Source organism: Podarcis vaucheri (assembly GCF_965113315.1).
Source record: "Podarcis vaucheri genome assembly, chromosome: 1".
Lineage (NCBI taxonomy): Eukaryota > Metazoa > Chordata > Lepidosauria > Squamata > Lacertidae > Podarcis > Podarcis vaucheri.
The window spans coordinates 78,704,517-78,731,737 of NC_138759.1; the positions used below are offsets into that span (position 1 = coordinate 78,704,517).

The 27,221-nt window shown below is 42.1% G+C and overlaps 1 protein-coding gene across 15 annotated transcripts in view; it reads left to right on the forward strand.

Moving 5' to 3' along the window:
* Positions 1-27,221, forward strand: part of CHID1 (chitinase domain containing 1) — a 131,244-nt gene that overhangs the window by 50,960 nt on the left and 53,063 nt on the right. The window contains exons 12-13 of one of the 15 annotated variants that reach the window (XM_082230487.1): positions 2,882-2,974; positions 7,207-7,420. The exons of 12 other annotated variants lie outside the window; for them this stretch is intronic. In XM_082230487.1, coding sequence (XP_082086613.1) covers positions 2,882-2,924 — 43 coding nt within the window. In that variant the 3' untranslated portion in view covers positions 2,925-2,974; positions 7,207-7,420. Of the gene's footprint in view, positions 1-2,881; positions 2,975-7,206; positions 7,421-27,221 lie in introns of those variants that run through there. 2 more of the 15 variants (XM_082230486.1, XM_082230488.1) reach the window with 2 other exon arrangements.

Genomic DNA, 27,221 nt, shown 5'->3' on the forward strand with positions numbered 1-27,221 from the left:
CAACAGTAAGCTTATTCAAAACAAAACACCACTATATCAACTAACACTCTAGGTCTTTACTTTGCTGAAATACGCCTTAAAGTATTACTTAAGGTGTTGCCCAACTTAGATTCTCACCTGGAGTTAGATAATTCAGTGCACTTAATGGAACTGAAAGTCATAGCACAAATATGGGGAGAAGTTAGTCAAGAATGGAGAAAAGTGCCTGGGACAACAAATTTGGGTTTGGGGGTTGCAGTTACACCTTACACTCCCCACTTTATATGCAAACACAGCAAACAAATGGAAATAATAGGTTTTCTTCCTATCTGGTCCCTCCTTTTTAACCCCATGCCTCTTTGGCACATTTTCCTACCCAGGGGCTCTGCATGTTCTACCTGTCTCCACTCCACCTTTTCTGTCTACTTCTGCTCTGCCCCCTCTCCTTCAGCTACCCTGCCCCCTGGGCTTTCTGTTTCTTAACCTTCTCCCTAGGCCCACGTTCCAGCCCCCAACACAACTATGTTCAATGTGTATGTCTTCATTCTCTTGCCTGATGTGCATGATTATGGCAAGTGCAAGACCGTATAGAATTAGTTTGGAATTAAATCTGGCAATGGGCTAAAGGGTAAACAGCCTTGTCACTGAGTCCTGGACTGGCCTTGTAATAATACGGTCATAATGCTGTGGAATTTGCTTCTCTTAGCACAGGAGCAACTTTAATAATATGGAAAGTTATTTCTGCAGCAGATGAAATGAAGCTCTAATTGTAGACATTTCCAGCTGAATATTCAGAACATGGATAGCATACCTTCTTATTAAATTCATTCACCAGACAATAATTTATTATGTGTCAGCTTTGGGAATTGTAGCCCTCTTAATAGTAGCCCAGATACACAGCAACACTCCTGAGCTTAAATATGTCCTTTGCACTTCTGAATACTTCTACTGGGATTGCCAACATAGCAGCCACGAGCACACATGGTCTTGCAGGGGCCTTCCATGGCACCTACAACGTTCCTTTGTCCCCTCTCCTCACTGAGGAGACCACATAACAACGGTCCTGAAAGACCGACATTGGCTACGTTTTCGAGCACAATTCAAAGTGTTGGTGCTGACCTTTAAAGCCTTAAAGAGCCTCGGCCCAGTATACCTGAAGGAGCGTCTCTACCTCCATCGTTCAGCCCAGACACTGAGGTCCAGCTCTGAAGGCCTTCTGGCGGTTCCCTCACTGCGAGAAGTAAGGTTGCAGGGAACCAGGCAGAGGGCCTTCTCGGTGGTGGCACCTGCCCTGTGGAATGCCCTCCCATCAGATGTCAAGGAAATAAGCAACTATCTGACTTTTAGAAGACATCTGAAGGCAGCCCTGTTTAGGGAAGTTTTTAAGGATTGATGTTTATTGTGTTTTTAATATTCTGTTGGGAGCCACCCAGAGTAGCTGGGGAGCCCCGGCCAGATGTTGTTGTTGTTAAGTCATTTAGTCATGTCCGACTCTTCATGATCCCATGGACCAGAGCACGCCAGGCACTCCTGTCTTCCACTGCCTTCTGCAGTTTGGTCAGGCTCATGTTTGTAGCTTCGAGAACACTGTCCAACCATCTCGTCCTCTGTCGTCCCCTTCTCCTTGTGCCCTCAATCTTTCCCAACATCAGGGTCTTTTCCGGCCAGCTGGGTGGCGTATAAATCATCATCATCATCATCTCCCCCACACTGAAGGTCGGCTTTAAATAAGCATTTGGTTGTAGCCAGTGGAATGGGTCTTGGTGTGTGCTTGGCTGTGGTTTGTGTGTGTGGTGCTCAAAACAGTCTCTCTGGTTTGCATATATTCCTGGGCCCAAAAAGGTTGGCAGTCCCTAGTTGCTAGTGCCTTGCCTGCCCTATCTACCACATAGCGAAAATGCCTTTAATTTGAGCAATATTGAGATCAGACATTTTCTGAAAGACTGGGTAAACTGCTCAGTCACACACATGTATTTTGTGCCTAGTGTGGAATTTAGTGTGTGAGCTATGTGATAAAACATTTTTGGTGAGAAAGCCATTACCAGCTGTCAGGGTGTGCACACTCAAAGGGGTGTGCTCTTGCCTTTCCAACTTAATTCCATTTCCCTCTCCTTCCTTCCTAACTGCAGAATCTGCAAGTCATTTTTTTTTTTTTAGGTTTGTCTGAAGTCCTCCAGTTAAATATAACAAAGCGTAACTATTTGCCCTATGAAACTAAGAGAGAAGCACATCAAACGTTTCATAGATTAACTTCAGTGAAAGTGCAAATGTAACAGCTCCTTTTGTGTCAATGAGGACATATTGAAATATCTTCAAAACTGACTCTAAAATCAGGCTGTGTGCCCTTAACGTCTTTAAAAGAATCTTGAGTGGGTCTTTTATGTCGGTTTACACACTAAAGGAGGTTTGATATAATAAATTGTAAGTTGAAAATTTTAAGAGATTTGACATTGAATTGTGCTGTTCAAAGACAAAGGAAGATTCTTTGCAAACTATGTAAGGATGCAGAATTCCCCTGAGAGCTTTATTGGCCGCCTGCCATGCTGTAAATAGTGGGTAATAAAAAGTGATACTTAGAAAGGCTAGAGGTGAGAGCTTCCCTGCAAATTATGGTAATGAAGAATGTCAAAGGTATGGCTACAAGTGACCTTAGTGGGGCGGAGAACAGGACCCCCCAATATTTGGGGTGGTGATGAGCAGGTGTACCAGTAAAATTATTAGGTGTGGCTTGCTTACAGCAATGGCTTGTTTACAGCAACATATCTGTGGGGAGATATGGACGTGTTTCCAAGGTCATAACCGCAACAGGGATACAAAGGTAATGTAATATATTGATTGAAATGATATATTGACTGGTGTCAAAATAGAGCTAAATTACATAATACTTTTCTTTTCATGTTAGAATAAGGAGATACAGATTGTTTCCTAGGAGCAAACCCCTCTGAACTCATTGGGAGTTAGTGTTGGATCGCTATGCTTAGGATTGTGCTAACAGGTGAGGCTTAGTGAAAGCAGCTGGCTGGGCAGAGTGGCCTATTTGCATATTCACACCAATTGGTTGCTTTCAGCCTTGTGCAGTGAATGAAGTCATTGAATAATGCTGTTGGGGATATTTTTGCTAGCTGCATCTTATTCAAAATCAGAAGACTAGCACCTCAACTAGCAATTTTGGCAAACAAGATGAAGATAGAGAAATTTGTATGGTTGATGAAATAGATGATAGAGGGCAGGGACTCTTGACACCACCACTGTAGAACAGCAGGTGCACAATCATTCCTGAGTCTTCCCAGGTTTTGTCAATCACTTCTACAGAGAGCAGATATTGGTAACACTTGTATTATCCACATACTTACACTTTCTGGGAGGGTGTTGTTGCTGCATCTATTGCCCTTGCCTCTTGTGTACGACTTGGTATACAGGCAAGGGCTCTTAAATATGTCTGTCCCATGCGAATAGCAAGGGAGGCTTTGCCAGAGGCTTAACCATTTGGCTGCATATTGGCAGGCACAACACTGCAGCTGAGTTCATGGAGAATTCTAAGAACATACGAAAAGCCCTGCTGGATCAGGCCACAAGGGCATCTCCTCCAGCTTCATGTTCTCATGGTGGTTCACCAGATATCTGTGGGAAGCCCACAAGCAGGAGAGGAATGCAGCCGTTCCCTTACCACTTGTGTCTCCCAACAAATGGTATGCAGAGGCAGGTTGCCTTTGATCCTGGAGGTAGGTAGCATGCAGCCATCATGAGCAGTAGCTATGGATATCGACCAGGTTCGGTCACGATGTTTATAATGTTCTTACTAACCATAGTTTAACTAAATCACAGTTCCTTGTGCTTGGATGTCATCGGAAACTGATTTGTTGTTTGTTAAAGCAGAAGCTTCCAATCTCCTCCTTGTGACTGTGAAAGAACTGAAAAAGGGAGAGGGAATGAGTTTGTGAGACTCACTTCAGTTCATCCCTATATTGGATGAACTGTGGGCTCCTGTTGCCTCTGAGCTGTGCCACAGTCCTTTTACAGGGAGCATTGAAATGGCACATTTACAGTTGTTGGGCTGAATATGTATCATCAGTTGGGAAATGCTGTACTGATTTTTTTTGGTGTGTTTCCTTAAAGTGAGATAAGACATTTCTTCTTTTGACATATAGCCTATGGATGTTGTGCTTTATAATCCATGGGCTAGTCAACTGCAATGCTTTGCTTGTCTTTAATATACTTAGTGAGGTGCAATTGAATGAAGTGAAAAACATCCCCTCTCCTGTAAATTTTATTAGGTTTCATAATTGCCAAACCCAATAGATAGCACTGCATATTGGGGTTAATAAAGGTCCATAGAAACAGATGTTCTTTGGTCATTTAGTCCTTTTATTTTCTAAAACTTAATTACTGTAACTGAAAATGAGAAAAGCCCTGTAATTGCCAAAGCTTGCATTTGCAGTAACTTAGGCTTACACTTTGTAGCTTATGCCTCCTGCACAGCCTTAACTGTGGGTAAATCCATGCTTCTGGTAACTGGAGCTTCAATCAGAAATACCGAATGGCTTCTAAGGACTTGTTCACACTTGGCACACATATCACTTGATTTCTCAACAAATGACTGTAGCTGAATGTGTGAACTGACTTCTTGGGCAAAGCATTGTATTTAAGTTTTGTGAGGTAATTTCAAAGTTCTGCCTGCTTATGATAGCTCATCCATGTGTGCAAGCCATTATTCTATCACACTTGATGTTGCAGTCTCTGACTATGTTTCGATCATATCTTGGCTCAGTTAGCTGCTTCTCACGTACAGTCATCTTGTTCCTCCCTTATACAATCTGGAAAACAAGCCAGGAGGAAGGATTCAGTTAATCACAGTTCTGTAGTTCTATTGCAACAGGAAACAATAGTTTCCTTAAAAGCCCAGATATGAAAACATGTTTTAAATTGGCTTAATTAATACCATTGCTTTTTCAGAAGCTATTAACCACAGTTTCCTGCTTCAGAATTAGCTAAACATTTCCTGACTTCTTTGTGCGAAGGAAAGAATGAAGCAGGTAAAAGAGTCTGGCTTCATCAATCATTATACAAACAGTCATAGGTGAGCAAGCCCTAAAAGATGGAATAAATATTTTCCAAAGTTTCTACAGTAAGTTGTTTCATGAACAGAAAGAGTTCTGCTTGTGCAGTGGGACTTCCCACTGGATGGTTAGCATGCATCTGTCTCTGGAAACAATGGATGAGTGTGCCTTCAGGGGTGAAGTCAAACTGTTGGAGAGTTAAGTGCCTGCTGTGGCTGTAGAGACCGATACAGGAGAAACATGTTTTGCTGCAGCAGGGGCAGATGAAGGTGTCCGGCTGTTTCAGGTGTACCATGGCATTTATTTTCCCCATGCCCATACCTTACTTAGCACCACATTGACATCCACCCATACTTAGTGCCCTTGCTTTGCTCCTTTTGTGTCTTGGGGGCATATAAAAGATCAGTGACCACAAAGCTAAGAAACTAGCAGACATAATATATAGCATTTGTTGTTCAGTTAATAGTTCACCTTCATTGGATGTTTGGCGGGTTAAGGAAGACCTTTGAGGATATCTTTTATTTTTTGCTATTTTCTCTACATAAAGTTCAGAGGATACAGCTTGCTAAACAGTTACCTTTAAAACCTTTAAAGTTTTAGCCAAATGGAGATCCTGCTGGGTGTGAGTTTGTAAATGCTCCTTTATTTGTTATGCCTGACATTTGAGAATTCTTTCTGCATCTGCTTGCAAGTTAGTTTAGTTTCCTGGATGCTGCTGCAGGCTACAGAGCTTGTGATCTACACACACACACACACACACACACACACACACAGAACTTCCTCTCCCCCTTTAACTTTAGGGTGAAATTTAGATTCGCTTGGCCTTTAGCATTTCCTTGCTACCTGATTCGGCATCTTGGGCTTCTGTCACTTTTGCATGATTGCTTGATCACACAACTTTTTGTTCCATTTCTGCACCTTCACTAATTATCTTTTCTAGTAAGTGATTGCTCAATCTGTCCACATTTAATTGCCACATTGACAGGCATAATTGTAATAAAAAACAAGACTTACGAGGCTTATAGGCACTGAAAGCTAAGCACATTAACTTAGTTTCACATTAAAGTTATAATTGGAAATCCTTAAGTCAGAAGAATTTATAATATATCTGAATTGTCTTAACATTTATTAATGCTTGTCCATTTGAGCGCAACTGATCAACTTAAACCAGAGGCTGTAATACCAGCACAAACCCACACTTACAAGCATCCTAAGGGGTCTGTTTCCTCCCCTTTTCCTTGAGCGGTGCCACAAGCTGCTTTTCATGCCAGAAGGATAGTAGGTGTGGTACAGTGGCTTTAGGGGACAAAAGAGAATTAAGGTGCGCTGCATAAGTATCTTCTCCATCCTGTTTCTCTGGATTGTGGCCATTGTTTGCTTGTAGGTCTGAGTGTGCCATTGTTTTTTGGAGTTAACATTTTTTTCCCCTTAATTTTTATTAAGTACAGATTAGAAAACATACATATTTACAACAAAAGAAAATACAAAAGAAAAAGAAAATACATATAACCAAGGAAAAAAAATAGAGAATACTTTGTCTCTTTTCATATTTACAGTTATTTATATCTCTATAAAATGCTATTCACAATAAAGGAGTGAAATGAAAGATAAGATATCAGAAAAAAGAAAAAAAGAACAAAGAAAAAATAAAGAAGTAAAAGAAAAGGATCATAGGTGAAAAATTTTTAAAAGTAGATAAGTATTCACTATACATAGCCGTTTCCCATCTATATTTATATTCAATTGTATAATTTCATCTTGTCCCTATCTACGTTAAAAAGTGGGGGGGGGGTGTTTGGTGTTAACATTTTAATCCTAAAGCTATCTTAAGCTACCAGGACACAATTTCTCAAGTTTTCTTTAAGGAGGCATTGCTGTTAAACCATTTTAAAGCATTAAAAAAAAAAGTTTGTAAATCTGACCTTTTAGGTTACATACATGATTTTTATGAGTAATCTGATGGCTTTTGGTCTCCTGCTGCAACTTTCCACCCTTGCGCCAGAGAAGTTCCTTGCTTTTGTGCATGTGCACATGACGTGTCTGAACTTTCAAAGACATGTGTTCACTTTTTGTTGCCTGTTCCCACCAGCAGAGATACTGTGAGGTGAACATGAATGCTTAAAGATTTTCTTTCTTGTTATCCTGTCTCCTGTCTAATCTTTACTTCCAGTCAATAGCGCCAGTAATTAGCTGTGTAGTATCAGTGGGAGCAAAACCTCTTCAGACCAGCTACAAGGCAAGGTGGAGCGAAAGAACCAAGATCAGACATTCCTAATCGTGAGCAGGAGCAACAAAGGCATATTACAAATTCTAAACATGGATCTTTTGGTATTTTGTCTCCTGTTGCTGAAATTGACAGAACATTAAATGTGACTTGTACAACATGCTGTGCTTTAAGTTGACTTGGTTCTCCGGCATTTTCTGTTTGTTTATTTCACTTGTAATTTGCTTTCTCCCCTTGAAAACTGAAATGTCAGAATGAACTTATTATGCACATTCAGGTAATATGCCTCAGTTTCAAATTAAAAATGGGTCTGATAGACCACTCATTGTACATATGGGGGAACTGAAAGCACTTAGTGATGTTAGTTTGGTCAAAGCTTCAGTTTCTTGGTGGCCCTAAATGAGCCATCAGAAGCTGTCAGAACCAGACATAAAGAAAAGAAGAAACATTTTTTTAAAAAATGCATTCAAATTGAAATTTGTTGAGGTATTTGTTGTTGTTGAAGAGGATTTCTAGCTCGTGGTCTCAGTCAATGTGTTACGAAAAAGAAAATGTTTTTAATAGAACAGTATCCGCATGTAAGCAAACTGGAATGACAGAGTTAACAACAACCTATGTAGTTTAGAGTTGATGGTGCATTAACTCATCTGACATCTTGCAGAAGTATCCATAACTCTAAAAACCTGGGTTCTGCTGGAATGGGTCAAAGCTTTGTAAGTGAAAGGCATTTTGAAATAAAATATATTGCAGTGAAGCAAAGGATGAGGCACACCAAGCTTTCAGTAAAGTAATATTTATGGAGAATTGTGTTTCTTTTGACTGAGATGGAGGCCTTCGGAATGGAGAAATGCCTGCAGACTCCCGCAATGCTCAGTGTACACACGTATATGGTTGTGCTTTATGGAATAGAAATCTTTTGAAATGTTTCCTTGTGTAGTACACTCCCTAGAAGTGATGAAAGTTTAAAGAATCTGAAGATGAATGTTGAGGGAATCTGTTTTAAAGAGTGGAAAGTGAGCTGCTAAGAGTGGATGAGGGCCAGCCCAAGACATTTAGAAGTCTGAAGCAAAGAAGAAAATGGCTGTGCCTCATTCTGTGTGCAGAAGGGGCTGGATTGATAATTGAACCTTTCTTCAACACTGGCAGTGGGGTGGCATCCTCTACTACCTTAGGTGGTGTATAATATGTCTAGCACACACAGCTCTGCTCTCCAGAGAGATAGGCCAGGAAGCTTAGGAGGAATGAGTGCTCCTGGTGGTGGGAAGGCTGCCACTGTTGCCTGAGGAGATTGCCTCACTCTCCCTAATGATTAGCGATGGCTGGCCCTGCTTATTGCACTGCAAGGAACTAAAGCTGATGGCAGCTGGATATTGAGCACCTTTCTTTTTGGGCACATCTTGCTGCTGTATTACATCCAAGTGGAGAAAGCAGCTAGAATAGTTTCCTTCACCTGCTTAGAAATCACCACAGTGACCACAGTGGCTCAATGGCCCAGAGATGATGAGCCCATGGGATATATGGGATTTAGATTGAGTGCTGGGTTACAGAGAAGGGAGAGTGAAATGTGATGACAAACAGGGATCCTTAGGAAGAAAGAATTTATACAGGCTGGAGGCAGAAGAACTGTGGAAAGGTTTTGAAAGATGTTTCAGAGACACCTGTTTGCAGTTCTTTTTGTGTGCATTAGGGGGTTGTTTGTTTGTTCCTGGAGGTGATCAGGGTTAGTTGCAGAATAATCACTTCAGGGGCCACCTTTTGTTTGTGGATACCAGTGTGGTAGAATTCAGTGTTGTCAACTTTTGTTTGAATTCGCCATTCCCCATGTTCAGTGAATGCAGAACTTCATAAATAATAGATGTTGGACTCAAATTCACTCTCTTGAAGGATGCATTTCAGAACTGTGTGTAGGCATTTTGTGTTTTCTGGATCAGCATCACACCAGACCAAAAAGTGTCCATATATTACTTCTGTTACTAGAAAAGCGCTTCTGGGGCTTAAAGCAGCCTCCCCCAGTTTTGTGTCCTTAGATGTTGTTGAACTACCATCCCCACAGTCCCTGACCATTGGCAAATGCTTGGTGGGAATGATGCAGGGTTGTAGTCCATTAATATGTGGGTATACAAGGAGGTGGAAGGCTGCCCAATGTATTCTGCTCCACAGTGCTGAAATAGTTTTCCATAGACCATTGTGGAATTTTGGAAATTGATGAACCAAGTTGACTAGCCTTTTCTCAAAACAGTAATAGCACAAAAATCAGTTTTGGCTTTTGACCTCCACATTTGTGTGATCTCCATCTTGATGGGGAAAATGAAGTACTTTTTTCAGTTTTAAGGTACTGAAATGCAGTTACGTCAAAGAAATGTAGTTATAACTTGATCTGAGAACTCAGATCAAAGGTTTTAAGAAAAATGTTCCAAGTTTTTGTATATAAGAACTGAACATGTGCTTCATACGCCCAACACATTGCAAAGTGACAACTTCATATTAATTTCGACTGTGCTCCAGTGAGGGAGGCAGCCATAATAATACTGCAGTTATAAAAACCATTTTCATTACTTTGGGAGGGTTTACCCTTCAGATACAGCTTCAGTGGGAGGAGAGGAACCATTGCTTTAAAATTTTGGGTGGCTTCTATGGGTATAATTTCCTTCAGCAGAAGCAATTGTGAAAAACTTTATAGACTATTTTATCCCTCATAGCTGTTACATCTCCCTTTCATGACAGACTGCATAAATCTGTAAAAAGACATGACATTTTAAGGATAAATATTTTTACTTCCTCAACAGATCAAATTTTGTTCTCAGTTATGCTTTCATCTCTTAAACAGTAGGTTTCTTCTGTTTTTGTAAAATTTGCCTACTTTTGGTGATAATTTGAGAAACCTCCTCAGCTTTGAGTGAGTGTGTGCTCTACTACATAACATACCTTCCAGTGAAAATAACTCATATGATTATGTGGAGGAAGTGAAATACTGTAGGAACTAGTTTGACTAGCAAAATTCTAGTCCAAGCCTAAGTTCTCCTAGACAAGCCATAACCTCTAGGGCAAACTTTGGTTACATATCATGGTTAGTGTGGAGAGAGTTGGTACCCCTCTTTGAGGATTCACACATTTGCCCTAAATGTGGTTTGGCTTAGCGTCATATTCAAACCAGGCCATTGTTGAATAAGGACAGGTTTTATTCTTACTGACTCCCAAATTGCAGCGTTTTATTTTGTTCCATAGAATTCAGTGGGAGCCATTCTGGTGTGTTTTTGTGAAAGAGAGAGAGGGTCTGGCTTTGTATTAACTTTTAGGATGAGTCAGTGCATGCATAATGCTGAGATTCCACTCTCAGGCCCCCTGAACTGTACATTTAAAGCAGTGTCACCATAAGAACAGAAGGAGAGCCTGCTAGATTAGGCCAATGGCCCCATCTAGTACAGCATCCTGTTTCCAAAGTGGCCACTGCTTCAGACTGTCATGGCTTCCCCCAAAGAACCCTGGGAACTGCAGTTTGTTAAGGGTACTGATAATTGTTAAGAGATCCCTGTTCTCCTCAAAGTGTGGCAGTTCCCGGGGTTCCCTGAGAAGAGGGATTGACTGTTTAAACCACTGAGAGTTGTAGCTTATTGTTTATAGTTTAGCACGTTTGCAGAAGTATTTGCAATGTGTGGCGCTCTGTAATCCATAGGTAGGTCGTGTATATTCTTCCTCCACTCCCTCAACCCTTTTATTGTATTTGGCAATACCAAGCACATTTTGAAATAACCAATTAATTTATTTTAAAATCTGTGTTTTGTTGTTGTGCTATGCTGTCTAGGGAGCTGGAGGTGGAGCAGTGAACGTTCTGCGCTTCTTCACTAGTGCCAGCCTCTTAGTAAACTATTTCGCCCACATTCTCTGTTCTTTTCCAGAGGACTATTGCATTCTCTTTTATTCTATGTATTTTCCTACCAATAAAGTTTAAATAGACTATTAAATCAATATGTCTTGGAGGAAGGAGCAATCCTCTCAAATTAGATCATTTACTGCAGGAAGACTAGTTTTATCAGACTCTTTCCCCCTGTAAATTAGTCCAAGAATACATGAGATTAGGCAGTTGATTGATTGATTGCTATAGCTGAACAGAGGAACACTCTGCTTTAAATGGAAAATCTGCTTCACTCCTTATACTTCACTGTTTCTGAAGCTATTGTAAAATATAAATGATTTGTAACTCTTATGTTTTATACAGTCTAATGGCATCAGTATGTTACGATGGTTTTAACCATAAATCAACATAACCATGTTGGGTGTAATAACCAAGTAAGGGTGCAATGGAGAACTGCGCCATGCAAATACCCAGTTCACACATGACAGTAAGCCATAAACAATTTGTGTCCACCCCTCTTCTCCATGTGTTAGTGAAAATAGCTTATCAAAATTGTGTGATATTAGGGGGGGGGATGCTTTAAAAAAATTATGTATCTGGAGAATGTCACACTAAAATGCTGATCTATTTTTGTGAGGGGTTTTTTAAAATTGCAAACTGCTGTGGAAGTGTGAAAAATTTAACTTAAGATTGAAAAAAAATGGAAGATTTGGGCCACTTTAGCACCATACATTTAAAGTAGTATGATGCCACATTAAACAGTTATAGCTTCTGTCAAAGAATTCTGGGAGCAGTAATTTGCTAAGAATTAAAATAAAAAATTCCTTCCAGTAGCACCTTAAAGACCAACTAAGTTAATTCTTGGTATGAGCTTTCGTGTGCATGAAGAAGTGTGCATGCACACGAAAGCTCATACCAAGAACTAACTTAGTTGGTCTTTAAGGTGCTACTGGAAGGAATTTTTTATTTTGACTATGGCAGACCAACACGGCTACCTAGCTGTTGCTAAGAATTGTTAGGAGACCCCTATTCACCTCACAGAGCTACAGTTCCTAGTTTCCTGTGAAGGGGGCTTGATTGTTAAACTACTCTGGGCATCATAACTCTGTGAGGGAAATAGGGGTGTCCTATGAACTCTCAGCACGCTTAACAAAAGACAGCTTCCGGGATTCCTTGGGTATGCTAGGAGCTTCTAAAGTAGTATAATAGTGCTTTAAATGTATGGTGTGATTGTGGCCTTAGAGAGGAAAAGAAATTGACAGATTCACCTTTTACTGTTCTTGCCTTGCCTTGCCTGGTTCACATGTAATACTAAGTCGGTCCTCTAATTTATTTCCTCCCTGCTTACTGTTATGCGTAAACTGGGCCAGTAACTGTCTTCTAACTTAATTCGAAGTTCACAGGCTTGGTCCTTCTAACTAACAGCCAGCTGGGGGAGGGGCCCCACCCATTTGCCATCTCACACAGAGCCCCTCTTTTCTTTGTTTCCCTTAATGGTCCATCATCCCAGCTAGGCAACCACCTCAACAGGAAGCTAGTCTGACTTATTCTTTAGTGCTTGCTGGATCCAGGGTTTAGAAGTGTCTCGGCATACAGGTATATTGTGCGACTGAAGCAGATAGATTCTTAGAGAACAGCAAACTTCCAGAATATTTCTGCATATAAGCTGTATGTTACTTTGAGCTTTTGTCTGAAATTCCTCATCAGGATTGGTAGCCAAAAACCACCACCGGTTATTCCCAAACCTATTAGCTTTGGAGAAAAATGTTGATCTTGGGAGAGTACCTCATTTTTAAAAGAGCAATATGCTTTCTGCTTGAATTCATACCAAACATTAGGAAAGTGTTTTAGCAAATTACAGTTCACCACTAACGACAGGCTTGGGAGAGGAGGTTGCTGTTGCACAGATGCTGTTGCCTTTTAACATGGCAACTTGTTTATTAACTGGGAAAATGCTGCCTATTGAGAGAGGATGGAAAAAGTCCCAAGAACTTCTATATGAGAGGCGAACTGCATTCTACACATAAGAGCTCCAGTGCCATTTAAGAAAGGAAAACGCCTTCAGGTGATTAAATTTGAAGCAAAGGAGCCTGTGTGTATGCCGGGGGGGTGGGGTGGGGTTAACCCTTTCTGTGCATTGCTTTGCTGTAAATCATTCTCCGATCCCAATAACTTTTTTCCCATGTGAATTTCCAAGAGCATGCTACATATAGGCAGCATGTAGGCAGCGCTCAAATAGCTTCTAGAATTTATGAAACAATGTAGAGACCAAGCTGATCCAAACACTGGTTCCTCTTCTTCCAAGTCATTCATTCATATAAGGATTGCTCAAATTCTTACAAACCTTCTGGGTTTTTTTCTAGTCTCATGTACTTAGCTTAGCATATAAACATGTGTTTATAAGTGGTCCATGTTTCACAAGCATATAGTAAGGTTAGTAGTACAGTAGCTTTGTAAACAAGCATTTTGGTTTCCCTGCGAATGTCCTGGTCCTCAAACACGCTGCACTTCAATTGGGAGAAAGCCGCACTTGCAGAGCTCAGTCAATGCTGGATTTTGGCATCAATGTTGGCCCTTGTGGAAAGATGCCTAGGTAGGAGAAGTGATTGATATTTTCCAATGTTACACCATTGAGTTGGATTTGTGGTGCTGCAGAGGGGTTATTTTGTACTTGTTGGTGCAGCACTTTGGTTTTTTGGATGTTGAGTGATAGGCCAAACTTTTCGTAAGTGTCTGCAAAGATATTTATGATGGTTTGGAGGTCATCCTCTTAGCGTGCACACACTACGTTGTCCTCAGCATACTGAAGCTCTATGACGGAAGTTAAAGGTAAAGGTAAAGGTACCCCTGCCCGAACGGGCCAGTCTTGACAGACTCTGGGGTTTGTGCGCCCATCTCACATCTATTGGCCGGGGGCCAGCGCTGTCCGAAGACACTTCCGGGTCACGTGGCCAGCGTGACAACGCTGCTCTGGCGAGCCAGAGCCGCACACGGAACGCCGTTTACCTTCCCGCTGGTAAGCGGTACCTATTTATCTACTTGCCCCCGGGGTGCTTTCGAACTGCTAGGTGGGCAGGCGCTGGGACCGAGCAGCGGGAGCGCACCCCGCCGCGGGGATTCGAACCGCCGACCTTTCGATCGGCAAGCCCTAGGCGCTGAGGCTTTAGCCCACAGCGCCACCCGCGTCCCTTCATGACGGAAGTTACGGCAACCTTACTCTTTGCTTTCAGCCTGCTCAGATTGAAGAGCTTTTCATTTGTTTGATATATGATTTCTGCTCCGGTGGAGAGTTTCCCTTCGACAAAGTGTAGGATCGTGGCAATGAAAATAATGAATAGAGCAATAACACAACCTTGTTTAACACTTGATTCCACTGTGAATGGTTTACTTTGAGAGCCATTGTTATCTGTGATTGTTGCTGTCGTATTATCATGGCGGAGCCAAATGATGTTTACAAATTTATCTGGGCAGCCAATTTTCAGAAGGACAGTCCACAGGGCATTACGATTTACAGTGTCAAAAGCCTTAGTGAGGTCAATAAACGCCATATACAGGGGTTGGTTTTGCTCTCTGCATTTTTGTTGAAGCTGTTGAGTGGTGAAAACCGTGTCCACTGTCCCTCTAGAAGGCTGAGAACCATTTTGGGATTCAGGAAGGGTCACCCTCGGATATTGTTAAGAGATGGTTTGCTAAGTTCCTTGCAAGAATTTTGCTGGCCACAGCTAATAGAGACATGCCTCAATAGTTTCCACAATCAGTTCTGTCACCTTTTTAAAAGAGATTGGTAATTTTGACATCCCTAAAGTCTGCTGGGATCTCTTCTCTTTCCCATATTTTTTCGATGAGCTTGTGCAGTTGTTGTGTAAGTTCAATTCTACCCGCTTTGAAGATTTTGGCAGGTATCCCATCAGGTCCACTGGCTTTGTTGTTTTACATTTGGTTAATAGCTGTACACAACTCTCCCAGAAAGATTCCACCAACGGTGTCTCCAAAAATTTTTACACATCACTTGGGAAGACAGGCGAACTAATATCAGTGTACTGGAAGAAGCAAAGATCACTAGTGTTGAAGCAATGATTCTTCAACATCATCTTCGTTGGACTGGTCATGTGCGGATGCCTGATGATCGTCTTCCAAAGCAACTACTCTATTCCAAACTTAAAAATGGAAAGCATAATGCTAGTGGTCAACAAAAGAAGTTTAAAGACTATCTCAAGGCAAATCTAAAAAAAATGTAGTATAAACACTGACAACTGGGAAACACTGCCCTGTGAGTGCTCCACTTGGAGAACAGCCTTTACCAAAGGTGTCTTTGGCTTTGAAGACACTTGAACTCAGGACGCAAGGGAAAAACGTGCTAAGAGGAAGGCACGCTTGGCAAATCCACACCGTGATCAGCTCCCGCCCGGAAACCAATGTCCCCACTGTGGAAGGACGTGTGGATCCAAAATTGGCCTCCACAGGCACTTACGGACTCATTGTTAAAACCGTGTTCATGGAAGACAATCTTAATTGGCTATGAGTGATCGCCAAAGAAGAAGAAGAATAAACATGTGTAATTCCTGGCTTAGACTTTTGCAATGAACATATTTTTACCATATCGGGCCCCATCCACACTATACATTAAAAGCACTATGCCACCACTTTTAACAGCTGCGGCTTTCCCCTAATAATCATGGGAGCTGCAGTTTCAGGGTGCTGAGATTTTTTTAGGAAATCCGTATTCCCACCCACCCACAGAACTACAATACCCAGAATTCTCTGGGAAAAGGGACGGGTTGTTAAACCATTCGGGGAATTGTAGCTCTGCAAGGGGAATAGGGGTCTCCTGATGACTCTCAGCACCTTTAACAAACTGCAGTTCCCAGGATTCTATGGGGGAAGCCATGACTGTTTAAACGCCACTTTAAATGCATAGCACAGATGGGGGCCATCAGAGATAGGGAACATGGTCTTCTAAATGACGTTGGACTGCAACTCCCATCAATTCCACCCAGCATGGATATTGGTCAGAAATGGCAGGAGCCCAGCAAGTCGCCCATCTCTGCACTACAAACAAATGCACCACAGTTGCCACTAGTTGAGAGACTGTTCTTTTGATGCCACATAGTCCTATGGAATTGCTCATGCGATGAGGGGGAAAGCTGGGACCTCTCAATAGCTGACTCCTTCTGCTCTGCCACCCTCTAGATGTTTGATGGTGAAAATCTGCAGTGCAGAGCCTGCTGCACTTTTAGATGTCCCCCATGCAACAGAGTTCAGAATTTGGGGGATCTTCTGTCATGGAGAATATCATCAATAAGTAAAAGAGTAAAAACCATCCTAAACTTTTACAGTAGCTATTTTAAGATCCTGGAGATCTTGGATCTTGAAGGGTAAGCATTCATTTCTTTAACTGCCATAGATGATTATTAACAAGAGATAATGAAATTGGGGGATGGAGCAGAGGAAATTCAGTTTCCAGCAGAAGGTTAGTCTGTTACTTGTAACTGATCGAGATACTGATCCCACCAGATGTATATTTTTTAAAAAAGAAAATATACAAATTGTATTGCATTCAGATAATTAAAATGTCATAACAGTTTTCACATTCCGTTGCTTAATTAAGAGCAATAAAGATCATGCTAAATCTGAATGAATCAGTAATTTCCTCACTAATCACACAAATGCCAATGTCAGCATCATAATGGGATGCACAAATCTGGCAGTAATGAGGCTGTGGCTATTGGGGAAATTAATGTGAGTGTTCGCACAAATTGCACAGCAAGTTTTTTTCCAAGTTGTATTCAACTGCGTTTCCCAGCAGCAAATTTTAACAAACTACGTGCACCCAAGTATGGTTGGGATAGCCTAAGAAGTGTGTGTTGTAGGTTTTAAGTCCTTATCTTTCCAGCGTGGTGAAAAAACAGGCATGTCTGCTCTACACTACACACTTTCTTCTTGTTTCTAGTTGATGTGATTTAGTTGAAGGATCATGCTACACTCCAAGCAATAGGTAAAGGTTAAGTTAAAGGACTCCTGGATGGTTAAATCCAGTCAAAGGCGACTGGGGTTGTGGCACTCATCTCGCTTTCAGGCCGAGGGAGCCAGTGTTTGTCCACAGACAGCTTTCTGGGTTATGTGGCCACCATGACTAAACCGCTTCTGGTGCAATGGAACACCGTAACAGAAACAGAAACACTGTTTACCTTCCTGCCACAGCAGTACCTATTTAACTACTTGCACTGGTGTGCTTTTGAACTGCTAGGTTGGCAGGAGCTGGGACAGAGCAACAGGAGCTCACTCCATTGTGGGGATTCGAACTGCCGACCTTCCTGTTGGCAATCCCAAGAGGTTCAGTGGTTTAGACCACAGTGCCACCCAGCAATAGGGCTAGTAATACTGACATCTGTTACGGTGTTTGTGGTTCATTGTATTTACAGGTCACTCAGTGAATTAAGTAGAACTGCTAAGGGTCTAAAGCAGGCTCAGACAACTTGTGACCCACTAACTAACAAACAAGCCATGTATGGAAGCCTGTCAGGGACACAATAAACCACTTGTTTTGCTACCTGCCCATGACTTACCAAATGGGAAATTGCCAAAGCCTAGCAAGCCACCATTGGAGGCCCTGCTAAGCTGAACTGAAGGCTGTACACTGCCCAGGGGGCTCCCAAATGATGCATCACAACCTTTACCTAATTTCAGAGGTGGCCAAGGGTTGTCCTTGCCTGCCAGCCCCATTCCATCTCCCCCACTTCTCACTCGTTGCCTACTTCAGAATTGTTTTTGCAACTGCAGATGCATCATTAGCACTGTCACACACACACACACACACCCCCTGCTCTGACTTTCTCAGGATGATGTGTCTCACAAAGAAGTCTGCACCTCCATCACTTGGTTGTGACAGCTAAAGAAACTTTAACTTTTGTACTGGCACAGGCTCTGTAATAGGATCTGAGTGCCAATCTGCATGTGACCACCATGTACGTGTCATGAGTTAATAACACCAGAATGAATTATGCCCTAGCAGTACAGTTTTATCTGAGTAAGCTACACCATCATTATTATACTTTAGGAACATAATAAACTCAAGTGACTTACCATTTAGATGTGACCCAGAAATCCCAGAGGGGGTGGATAGTGGCAGACAAAGGCTCAAAGATTCCTTGGGCTAACGTGCAGTTTTGAAGGAAGAGGAGAAGGCGGGTTGGCTGGCAAGGAGTGCTTTACATTGGAGCGCCCTGGGGTGAAGAAAAGATGTGAGTGAAACACAGAGCTCTGAAAAGGTGGGTGGAAGTTAGCAACTGGGTTATTCTTTATGACATAAATGAGAAGGAGCCTGGACTGTTGACTTCTGGTGACCAGTCAGCTGATTCCCTAAATTCTTTCTGGCTTGCAAAGCTGTAAAATAGGAAAAGGAGAGCTTGCACTCTCCTGTTCATCTAAACAGAGAACAAAAAGGACTCTCTTTAAGGAGAACTGAATCCTGACATGTGTTTTGTGCCACACTTCCATATGGAATGTTACCTCTCATTTGCATTACAGGAGCCATCAGCTGTTTAGCTGTTGCTTACAGGCTTCCACATATAGGTAATATGGGAATGTTAGTGTGGAAAGTCCATGTTTGGTGGGTGGTGGCAGAGTATCAAGGAATGATGTGGGCATGTGCTGTGTTAGCTTTGGTCTCTGCAGTTATCCTGCTTTTGACTCTGCTGCTGTGTGTCTATTGGCTCTTGGCCAATATAATAGGATTAGGCTGCTGAATAGTCTATTTCCTCCGTTTTTAAATTCTGCAGTTGGTTCCTCTCCAGGAACCAGGTTGGTGATTTGAATGTTTCTTGTGCAGTAACTTGTTGCTAGCTATGATTGCTCTAAGCGGGCATTTATAGACTGAAGAGTTCACTGCTGGGATATTTTGCTCACTTATGCAGAGTTTATATCTTCAATCCACCCTCCACTACTTCTTAGCATAAATTTACAGTTTTCAATACAATAGAATCGAATCCAATAATACAGTTTCATATGGTTCTCAACTTATTTTCATAAGCCCCCCTCCCCCCGCCAACTGCTGATCTCCTGTTGAGGGGATTTATATGAGAAAAATGTATTATGCAAGTCCTATAAGGTGTGCTTCGGGTTATATCACTTTTCTGTCTCTCCTATCACTGGGCTTTTCCAGGCTGTCACTATTTTCAAGTGGGATTCAGTCACATACCAGCAAATTCAGGATGTGCAATTACAGCTGATTTAGAGGTCTTCCTCAACAAATGCTCTCCCCCCAAAGTTCTGTTGTTTTGTGATAAGGCAGGTGCCAGGGAAAATGCACTGGAAAGTGTGGGGGAGAGCACTTGCTTTGACACAGCAGTGATCTCAGCGCAGACAAATCACAATGAATGTTCATTAAATAGCTAATGTAGTCTTATCTCACTTCAAGCAATTCGGGATGAATGCTCCATTAACAGATCATCTGAAAGTGGCCAGTGTCACTGTCCTTCTTCCCCCATCCTCTACTTGCATGCATCAAAAGAGCACACAACTTGGTGCTATAGAAATTCTAACAACCAAGAAACAAATATTCGTATGAAAGAATTCATCAGCATTTAAAGAGAGCAATCTTTAAATATCACACACCTGAAGGCATTTTAATACAGATTAACCTTCCACTCAATTAGTTCCGCTCTCACTCATTTAATGGTTTAGCTAAAATTCCCTGATATCTAGGTGTATTGTGTATCGATGCCATGCATTGCGCTTGCAGTTGCAAATCTTGGCCTAGCCCCCCCCCCCCCGCCGCCTTAATTCACTCTCTAAATTGTGCTAGTCTTGTGCAGAGCAAGCTCCTAACAAAAGTGTGAGCATCTCTTGAGGTTTGTAAAGTAGGTCTGTTAATTTGTTTTTTCTTATTTGTAAGTATGTATGGTTTGATTTATGTTTGCTCCTGATTCATTATGGAAATTACGTTCATCAGTCTGTGAAGCCTGATCACTAAGCAATATTCAACATGGAAATTACAGGCCTAAATTTTCATGCATACAGATGAGTGATAAATTTTCCTGTATTTGCAGTGACTGCAACCGTGTACACAAATTAAGCGTCCTGTGATACAATTCAGCTGAAACTTTAAACCTAATAGTTACACTCTGTAGAAAACAGATGGGCTTCTATTCCTTAATTAGCAATGCTACTGAAATTAAGAGCAGTAGAGGCGGGACAGTCTAATTTTGGTTTGTGAAACTTTATCTGCTTCAATTTCAATAGTCTTTTTGGGCTGATTCACTCAATATGTCTGTCTCTCCCCCTCCCCCCAGGTAAAGCAGCTCTGTCCTTGGCCATATATGTGCCCATGTGAATAAATGTAATGTGTGTAATGTCTTCCATCGGATCACATGCTTTTTTTCTCTGCAATTTTCACAGTCATTGTATTGCTTCCCCCCTGCAGCTGACAGTCATTGCGATTATTTATTTATATGGTCTATTTCATGGGTAGGGAAATTCTGGCCTATAGACCAATCCTTGCCTGCCACAGGGTCCAATTTAGTCCCCCCCCCCAATCACTGCTGAAGTCAGCTGATAGGCAAGAGGACAGGGTCAGCGGCGTAGCGTGAGTTGTCAGCACCCGGGGCAACGCAAGTAATTTGCGCCCCCTAACCCGGCGCAAGGCAAGTAATTTGCGCCCCCCTAACCCCTAACCTGCGAGTTGCCACTGGCGCTGCCGCCCAAACGACGCCGCTTGCCCGGAGGAGGAGGGGGGCAGAGAGGCGAGGAAAATGCAACGGCCCAGCAGCTGCAGCAGCACCGGCAGAGGCAGGGCTGTGAGGAGGGGCTGCCTGGCGCGTCCTCCACGGCGAGCGCTGAGAGCCGCTGCCTGCCGGGCGCCTTCAGCCCGGACGCGCGCACAGCTCGTCGGTTCCGCGAGACATGCGGCTCCGCTACAGCCTGCGCCCGAGGCTCTTCGGCGACTCCGGAGGCAGCGAGTGCGCCCCCCCCAGATGTTGCGCCCGGTGCGGCCGGCACCCCTGGCACCCCCCACGCTACGCCACTGGACAGGGTTGAATCCTGCGTTGTCTGCACAACCCTGTTCCTAGCAGAGAGAAAAACATCTTGCAGCCACTGCAGCAATATCTAATCTCTCATCATCTGTGTGGGTATTAAAGCCCTGTGCAAAAACACCTTTTGAAGGAGCTCTCTCATGTGTGCTGCTTCCCAGAGGCTTTTGTCTTTCCCTTCTCGCACTGGTGGCACCAGCAGCTTGGCTAGGGGAGGAATGAAGGCAAGAAAGCCTTCAAGCCCCACCCCATACTTCTCCTTTAAACCTCTGTAGACCTTGAACCTTGTGGACACATTCATATGCCGAAGGACAGGTTGAGGTGGCTCGCATGTAGTAGTGTATGAATTAGCCCCCCAAAATGTGAAAGCTTTCTCTATGCAGAAGTTATGGGGCTGGTAAGATTTTTGAGGAATCACATAGGATAAACTTGCTTCCTGACTTCAGCAACCTAGCTAGGTGCCGGTGACTACTGAACACTCTGTTTCTACACTGCTGTGAATAATTTTTGTTTGAGAGAAGCACCAGCTTATTTTCTCTTAAAATGTAAGGCGTGTTAGACAACTCTGCTTATTTCCTTATGGCCTGGGAAAGAATTGAGGCCGTGTGACTGTGCTTTGAGGAACAACAAAAGAAGCTGCCTTGTAGTGAGAGACCATTGGTTCATCTCATTGAGTGTTATGTTCACTGACTGGCAGGAGCTCTCCAAGGTTTCAGAAAGGAATATGCCCTACCTGGTACCTTCTGGGTTACGAACATAAGAAGAAACTGTTGGATCAGGCCAATGGACCATCTAGTCCAGCATCACAGTGGCCAACCAGATGCCTGAAAGCAGGGCCAAAGTGCAAGCAGCACTCTCCTGACTTGTGGTCCCCGCAGCTGACATTGGAAAGTATACACTGCCTCTGACAATGGAGGTGGTGCCTAGCCATTGTGGCTAGTAGCTATTGAGAGCCATATCATCCATGAATTTGTCTAACCCGCTTTTGAAGCCATCCAAGTTGTGGCCCATCACTACTTATTGTGGGAGCAAATTCCATAACTAATCTCTACCGTTGAGCTGCGACTCTTCCAATTCAAAAAGTCATTCAGATGAGTTACTGGAAATTACCAACTGTTTTTGGCCAGTGATCACTATAACATTGCAGCTAGTTGATGCTATTTTCTCTCGCTATGAGTTCCTTAAAGTTTAATTTCTAAGAAATACAGGCACATAATGCTTTAATACCTCGTCAGAATAAAATATTTGTAATTTTAGTGTACTGGAAATAGACTTAAACTTTTTTTATTCCTGTCTTTGGCACTGCTCATTTGCTTGAAATGCAGCTCCCAGAATAAGCTATTCAAGCACAGGGATAATGTAATTATTCTGTAGGACTGTATTCTGAGCTGTATGTTGCTGTGTTTTATTAATTCTGTGAATTTAGCTGCTGCAAAGCATCACTAATATATAAATCACCAGTTCATTTTCCCCTCTGATTGTAAGCATACCTGAAAGTGATGAGATGCTATAGCTCTTTTAATGCCACTTCAAGTATAATATTTTTTGCTCAGAAGATATCACACTCAGACAAAGCAGAGGGAGCCGGAGGGGCAATACTAATAATGTCTTCTATTCGGGACAAGGCAAAGATTGCTCAGATGTACTGAAAAGCAAAATGGTCCAAGTTCTCCAAGAGAGTGGCTTAAACCCCCCCCCCAACACAACTCATCATGGTGGTGCTAATTTTGCATGCTTCCCTGCCCCACCCCCTGGAGTAATCAAAAGAAAAACTGTGGGGGCCAGGCGGGGAGAAATTCTGTGAAGGCCTCCTGTTTGCTGGAAGCCTTGCAAATAAATGATTAGAATTTTCTAACCAGGCCAGGTTAAAGGTGCTTGTCTTCATTTAAAAGCCCTTAACAACTTAGGTCCAGAATATCCCAGGGACCACCTACTCCCTTATATATTTTGGGGAGTCACTATTATTGGTCCCCCGTGGCTTGGATGCACAGCTTATTTCCACTAGGAGACATGCATTGCAATGTAGATTATCTTGCTGGTAAGAAGCTTCCAGGAGTTGATTCTTCTGTATGTGCTGTAAGAAGCTCATCCACTTCTGACAGCAACAGCTGTAGTAATTAGCAAACTAAACATTTTTTTTCCTGATAATCTGTGATGGCTAATAAACTTTAACAACCTGCAAAACACCCCATGGATCAATTCAGATATTAGCATTAGATATAAGTATTTGCCTTTCACTAATGTTGTTGTTGACAGGAGTGCAAGAGGTGAAGGAGTAGCAGGCTTCTCTTCTTTGTTTAGGGAAAATGCATTTCAAATGAATTAATAAATTCTTGCAGGCAGTCTGGAGAATATTAATGATGTGCAGAGACTTGAGAAAGCAGGTCATTTGAAAAACAACATGTATTTCATTAAACCCGATGCTTGGGGTACCAGAGACTGAGGTGCCGTGAAGAACAAAATATGAAGTTCTGATTTAAGCTGCCGTAAAACGTGTGTAGTAATTTGTGTGGGATAAATGAAAGTTGCAAGGGCATAAAAGATAATACACAATAAGGAAAGGCAGAGCAAGACTGAGTTACTAGATTGTAGATAGGAAACACGTTTACATTTTAACTGGGATAAATAGGCCATTTGAAGCTATCCTACTGCAGTTCTCCTCTTTAGAGGTAGTCCAAACCATTAAGAGGTAAGTATATCCCACATTGGCCTTTATTCCACCTGGGATCACTTGGCACCAGGGACGGAGTCTTTGGTGGAAAAAAATAACAATACTTACCCGTAAGTGCAGTTATACTACAGTGACCCTATCTATTTGCACAACATGTCATCTTTTTCTTAGACTATTGTGTCTGAGAAATATTGATAGTAAGGGAACTTCTAACAGAAGCCCTTCCCTTCCCTTCCCTTCCCTTCAACGGTTGTGAGATGGAAATTTTCTCCAGCACAATATGCTACAAAAACGCCATGGTGATTCATCATATTTTGTGGCAGCTCCTATTAGTGAGACTTAGAAGGACCATTCTCAAGGAAGCAACTTCCATTCCACATAGCTCATGGTTGATCTCTAGGCATCTACCACAAAAAATAACTGCCAATAATTCATTTTTTAAAAAAATGAATGGTCATAGCAGACATTAAATTGGAGGGAGGATGGTAAAGACATTAACCCCCTAAATTAATCTCTAGGAGTGATGGGAATGAGTGAAATGCAGATGGCATTCTGTTAATACCAACTGTGCTTATTAAGTTTTTGAAGATCAGTATCTGGATAAAGTTGGATGCTGTGACCCAATAGATTGATTGTGTGATGCTTATAGAACAGGCAATGGGGCCATAACACGGTAGCAGGATATGTCATTTGCATGCCAAAGGTCCCAGGTTCAGTACCTGCCATGTCCAGTTAAAAGGATCATGGCGCTGTTGATGGAGACACCAGACCCCTGCCAGTCAGAGTAGACAGACAGCACTGGGCTAGATGACCCAATAGTCCATTGTGGTATAAAATGGCTTTATTTGTTGTAGGTTGTTCAGTATTCAATCACGAATAGAGTAGAAAGCTCTAAGCAGGCTAGGAAAAAACCATAATGGGATATATTCATTAGATATAATGCACTCTCATAGATCTCATTTCCCTATGAAAACATGTCATTGTTTTGCATGCTGCTTTGGATATAAAAGCCCACTTATTTTTCTTAGCAAGACCCTGTTTTGTCTTTGACCTCACTAAGGTAATGAGCATCCAAAAATTACTTCATTTACTTTGCCTGCATTTCTCATTGAGGCAGGCAGTTGCGTTTATGTCACTCAGCTCGATGGCTCCCTTTGATGTATTCAGTACTCGCAAAAATGCATCAAAGCAGGATTTGACATCCAGTTTATTTTGAGCCACTTTAGAGGCTGTATTTCAGATGTCCAATCTTTTTTTTTAAAAAAACTTCTCTGGACTGTATACTAGGAATATGGCTTCTCCTGTTGAAATGGGGGTTCAGTTGCAAAATCCATGGGCTGGATCTGCACTTTCCTTGAGCAACATTCAACTAATAGGATGTTCCCACTGGTGCAAGAGTGTAGGAGATATTTGCAGATTTGGTCTCCAATTTTTACCCTAAAGTCCTAAAGATTGAGGGGCCTTCTGGAGCACTGTAGGATGTGACTTTGGAGGCTGCAGATGAAGGGGGAATCAGCAAAAATTGCCTCCCACCATTTTAAACCTGCTCCATTGAGCTCCCTTACATCAGAAGAGCTCAGCTAGATGAGGCCAAAGGCCTGTCCATCATCCCTTTGTTACAGTGGCCAACCAGATACCTATGTGAGCCATTCCATGAAGAAGTTTGTCCATTCATGAAAGGGCAAGGTTGGTTCTTGCCCTGTAAAGTATATTGGAAACTGGAGTTCAGATAGATGGCTTTAGTGAAAAGGCCCCCAAATATCCTCAATCTTCTGCTGTACAGTGGTACCTCGGGTTACAGATGCTTCAGGTTACAGACTCTGCTAACCCAGAAATAGTACCTCGGGTTAAGAACTTTGCTTCAGGATGAGAACAGAAATCGTGCTGTGGTGGCAGCGAGAGGCCCCATTAGCTAAAGTGGTGTCTCAGGTTGAGAACAGTTTCATGTTAAGAACGGACCTCCGGAACGAATTAAGTTCTTAACCCGAGATACTACTGTACAGTGGTGCCTCGCAAGACGAAAAGAATCCGTTCTGTGAGTCTCTTCGTCTAGCGATTTTTTCGTCTTGCGAAGCAAGCCCATTGACGGATTAGCGCTATTAGCGCTTTTAGCGGATTAGCAGATAACCGGAGAAGCGGCTTAGCGGCTTAGAAAAGGGGGGGGGAACCCGCAGGAACTCGCAAGACCTTTTCGTCTTGCGAAGCAAGCCCATAGGAGATTCGTTTTGCGAAGCACCTCCAAAACGGAAAACTCTTTCGTCTAGTGAGTTTTCCGTCTTGCGAGGCATTCGTCTTGCGGGGCACCACTGTATTTGAAATTCCACTAGGTTCATCCAAGTGGATCCAGCGCCTTCCCTAATTTGGATAAGGCTTTTGAATATTAAGAACTTCCATAGCATGTCAAAAACTACATAGTTCTAAAATCTTTACTAACACACAGGGACATTTAACATACCAGCCAATATTTAAAATAGCTGCATCTGGCAAGTAGGAGCAGGGATAATGTTTTTAACTGCCTTAGCCAGCTGACAGGCGCTGATATTTTTTTAAGTTTTTGAAAATGATTCAAAATATGCTCAGTCATCCAAAAGGCCAAATTATGACATTTGAAAATATAACAGCCTTATCTCCAATCTTGTACATGCGGCTAAAGTATGCCTGGAATGTGGATTTTTTTTTGGGGGGGGAGAAAGATAATTCTGTTTGTTTAATAAGTAAAGCAAAAACTGCCACAAAAAAACCCCACCAGCAATTCAGTTACCTTAAGATTTGTTTATTCATTTTTATGAAAAAAAATTATTCATCTTTCTGGTCCTGGCTGTATATTCAGATTCATTTTATAGTCTGACAAGTGAAGTTATCAATAACATACATTTTGTTTTGAAAATTTGAAGAAGAGGCTTTCCGTGGATAGATTACTTATTCAAATAGATTGCATTTGATATAGCCAACTTTTATGCACAATGTCCCGAACATGTCAGCTTGATAGTCTGCTGGCATATGTTTCAGTTGCACTGGTCAAGGCAATATTTTTAACTATGCTTGTAGCTGGAGAAACTCTGACCTTTAATTTTAGTCCTTTCTGTAGGTTTTAGATCCTTTTAGAGGATATACATTTGAACACTTAAGATAGCTACTTGATTCATAGTAAAGACATACTTTTACTGGGTGCTTTGGGGACCAATCTTGACTGAAAACTGGGGTATAAGTATAATTTCACTTTCATTTGGAAATAATTTTGCAATATATTGATCAGAATATTTATGTGCATAAGCTGAATAACTCAACTTCCCCCAGCCTCCCACCCCAAACATGACATGTGTAGTAGCATTTAGCATCTCTTGAAACATTCTTTGAACTGGAAGAAATATTCACAAGTGTTTTAAGACTTGTAGTTTGCCACTAATTT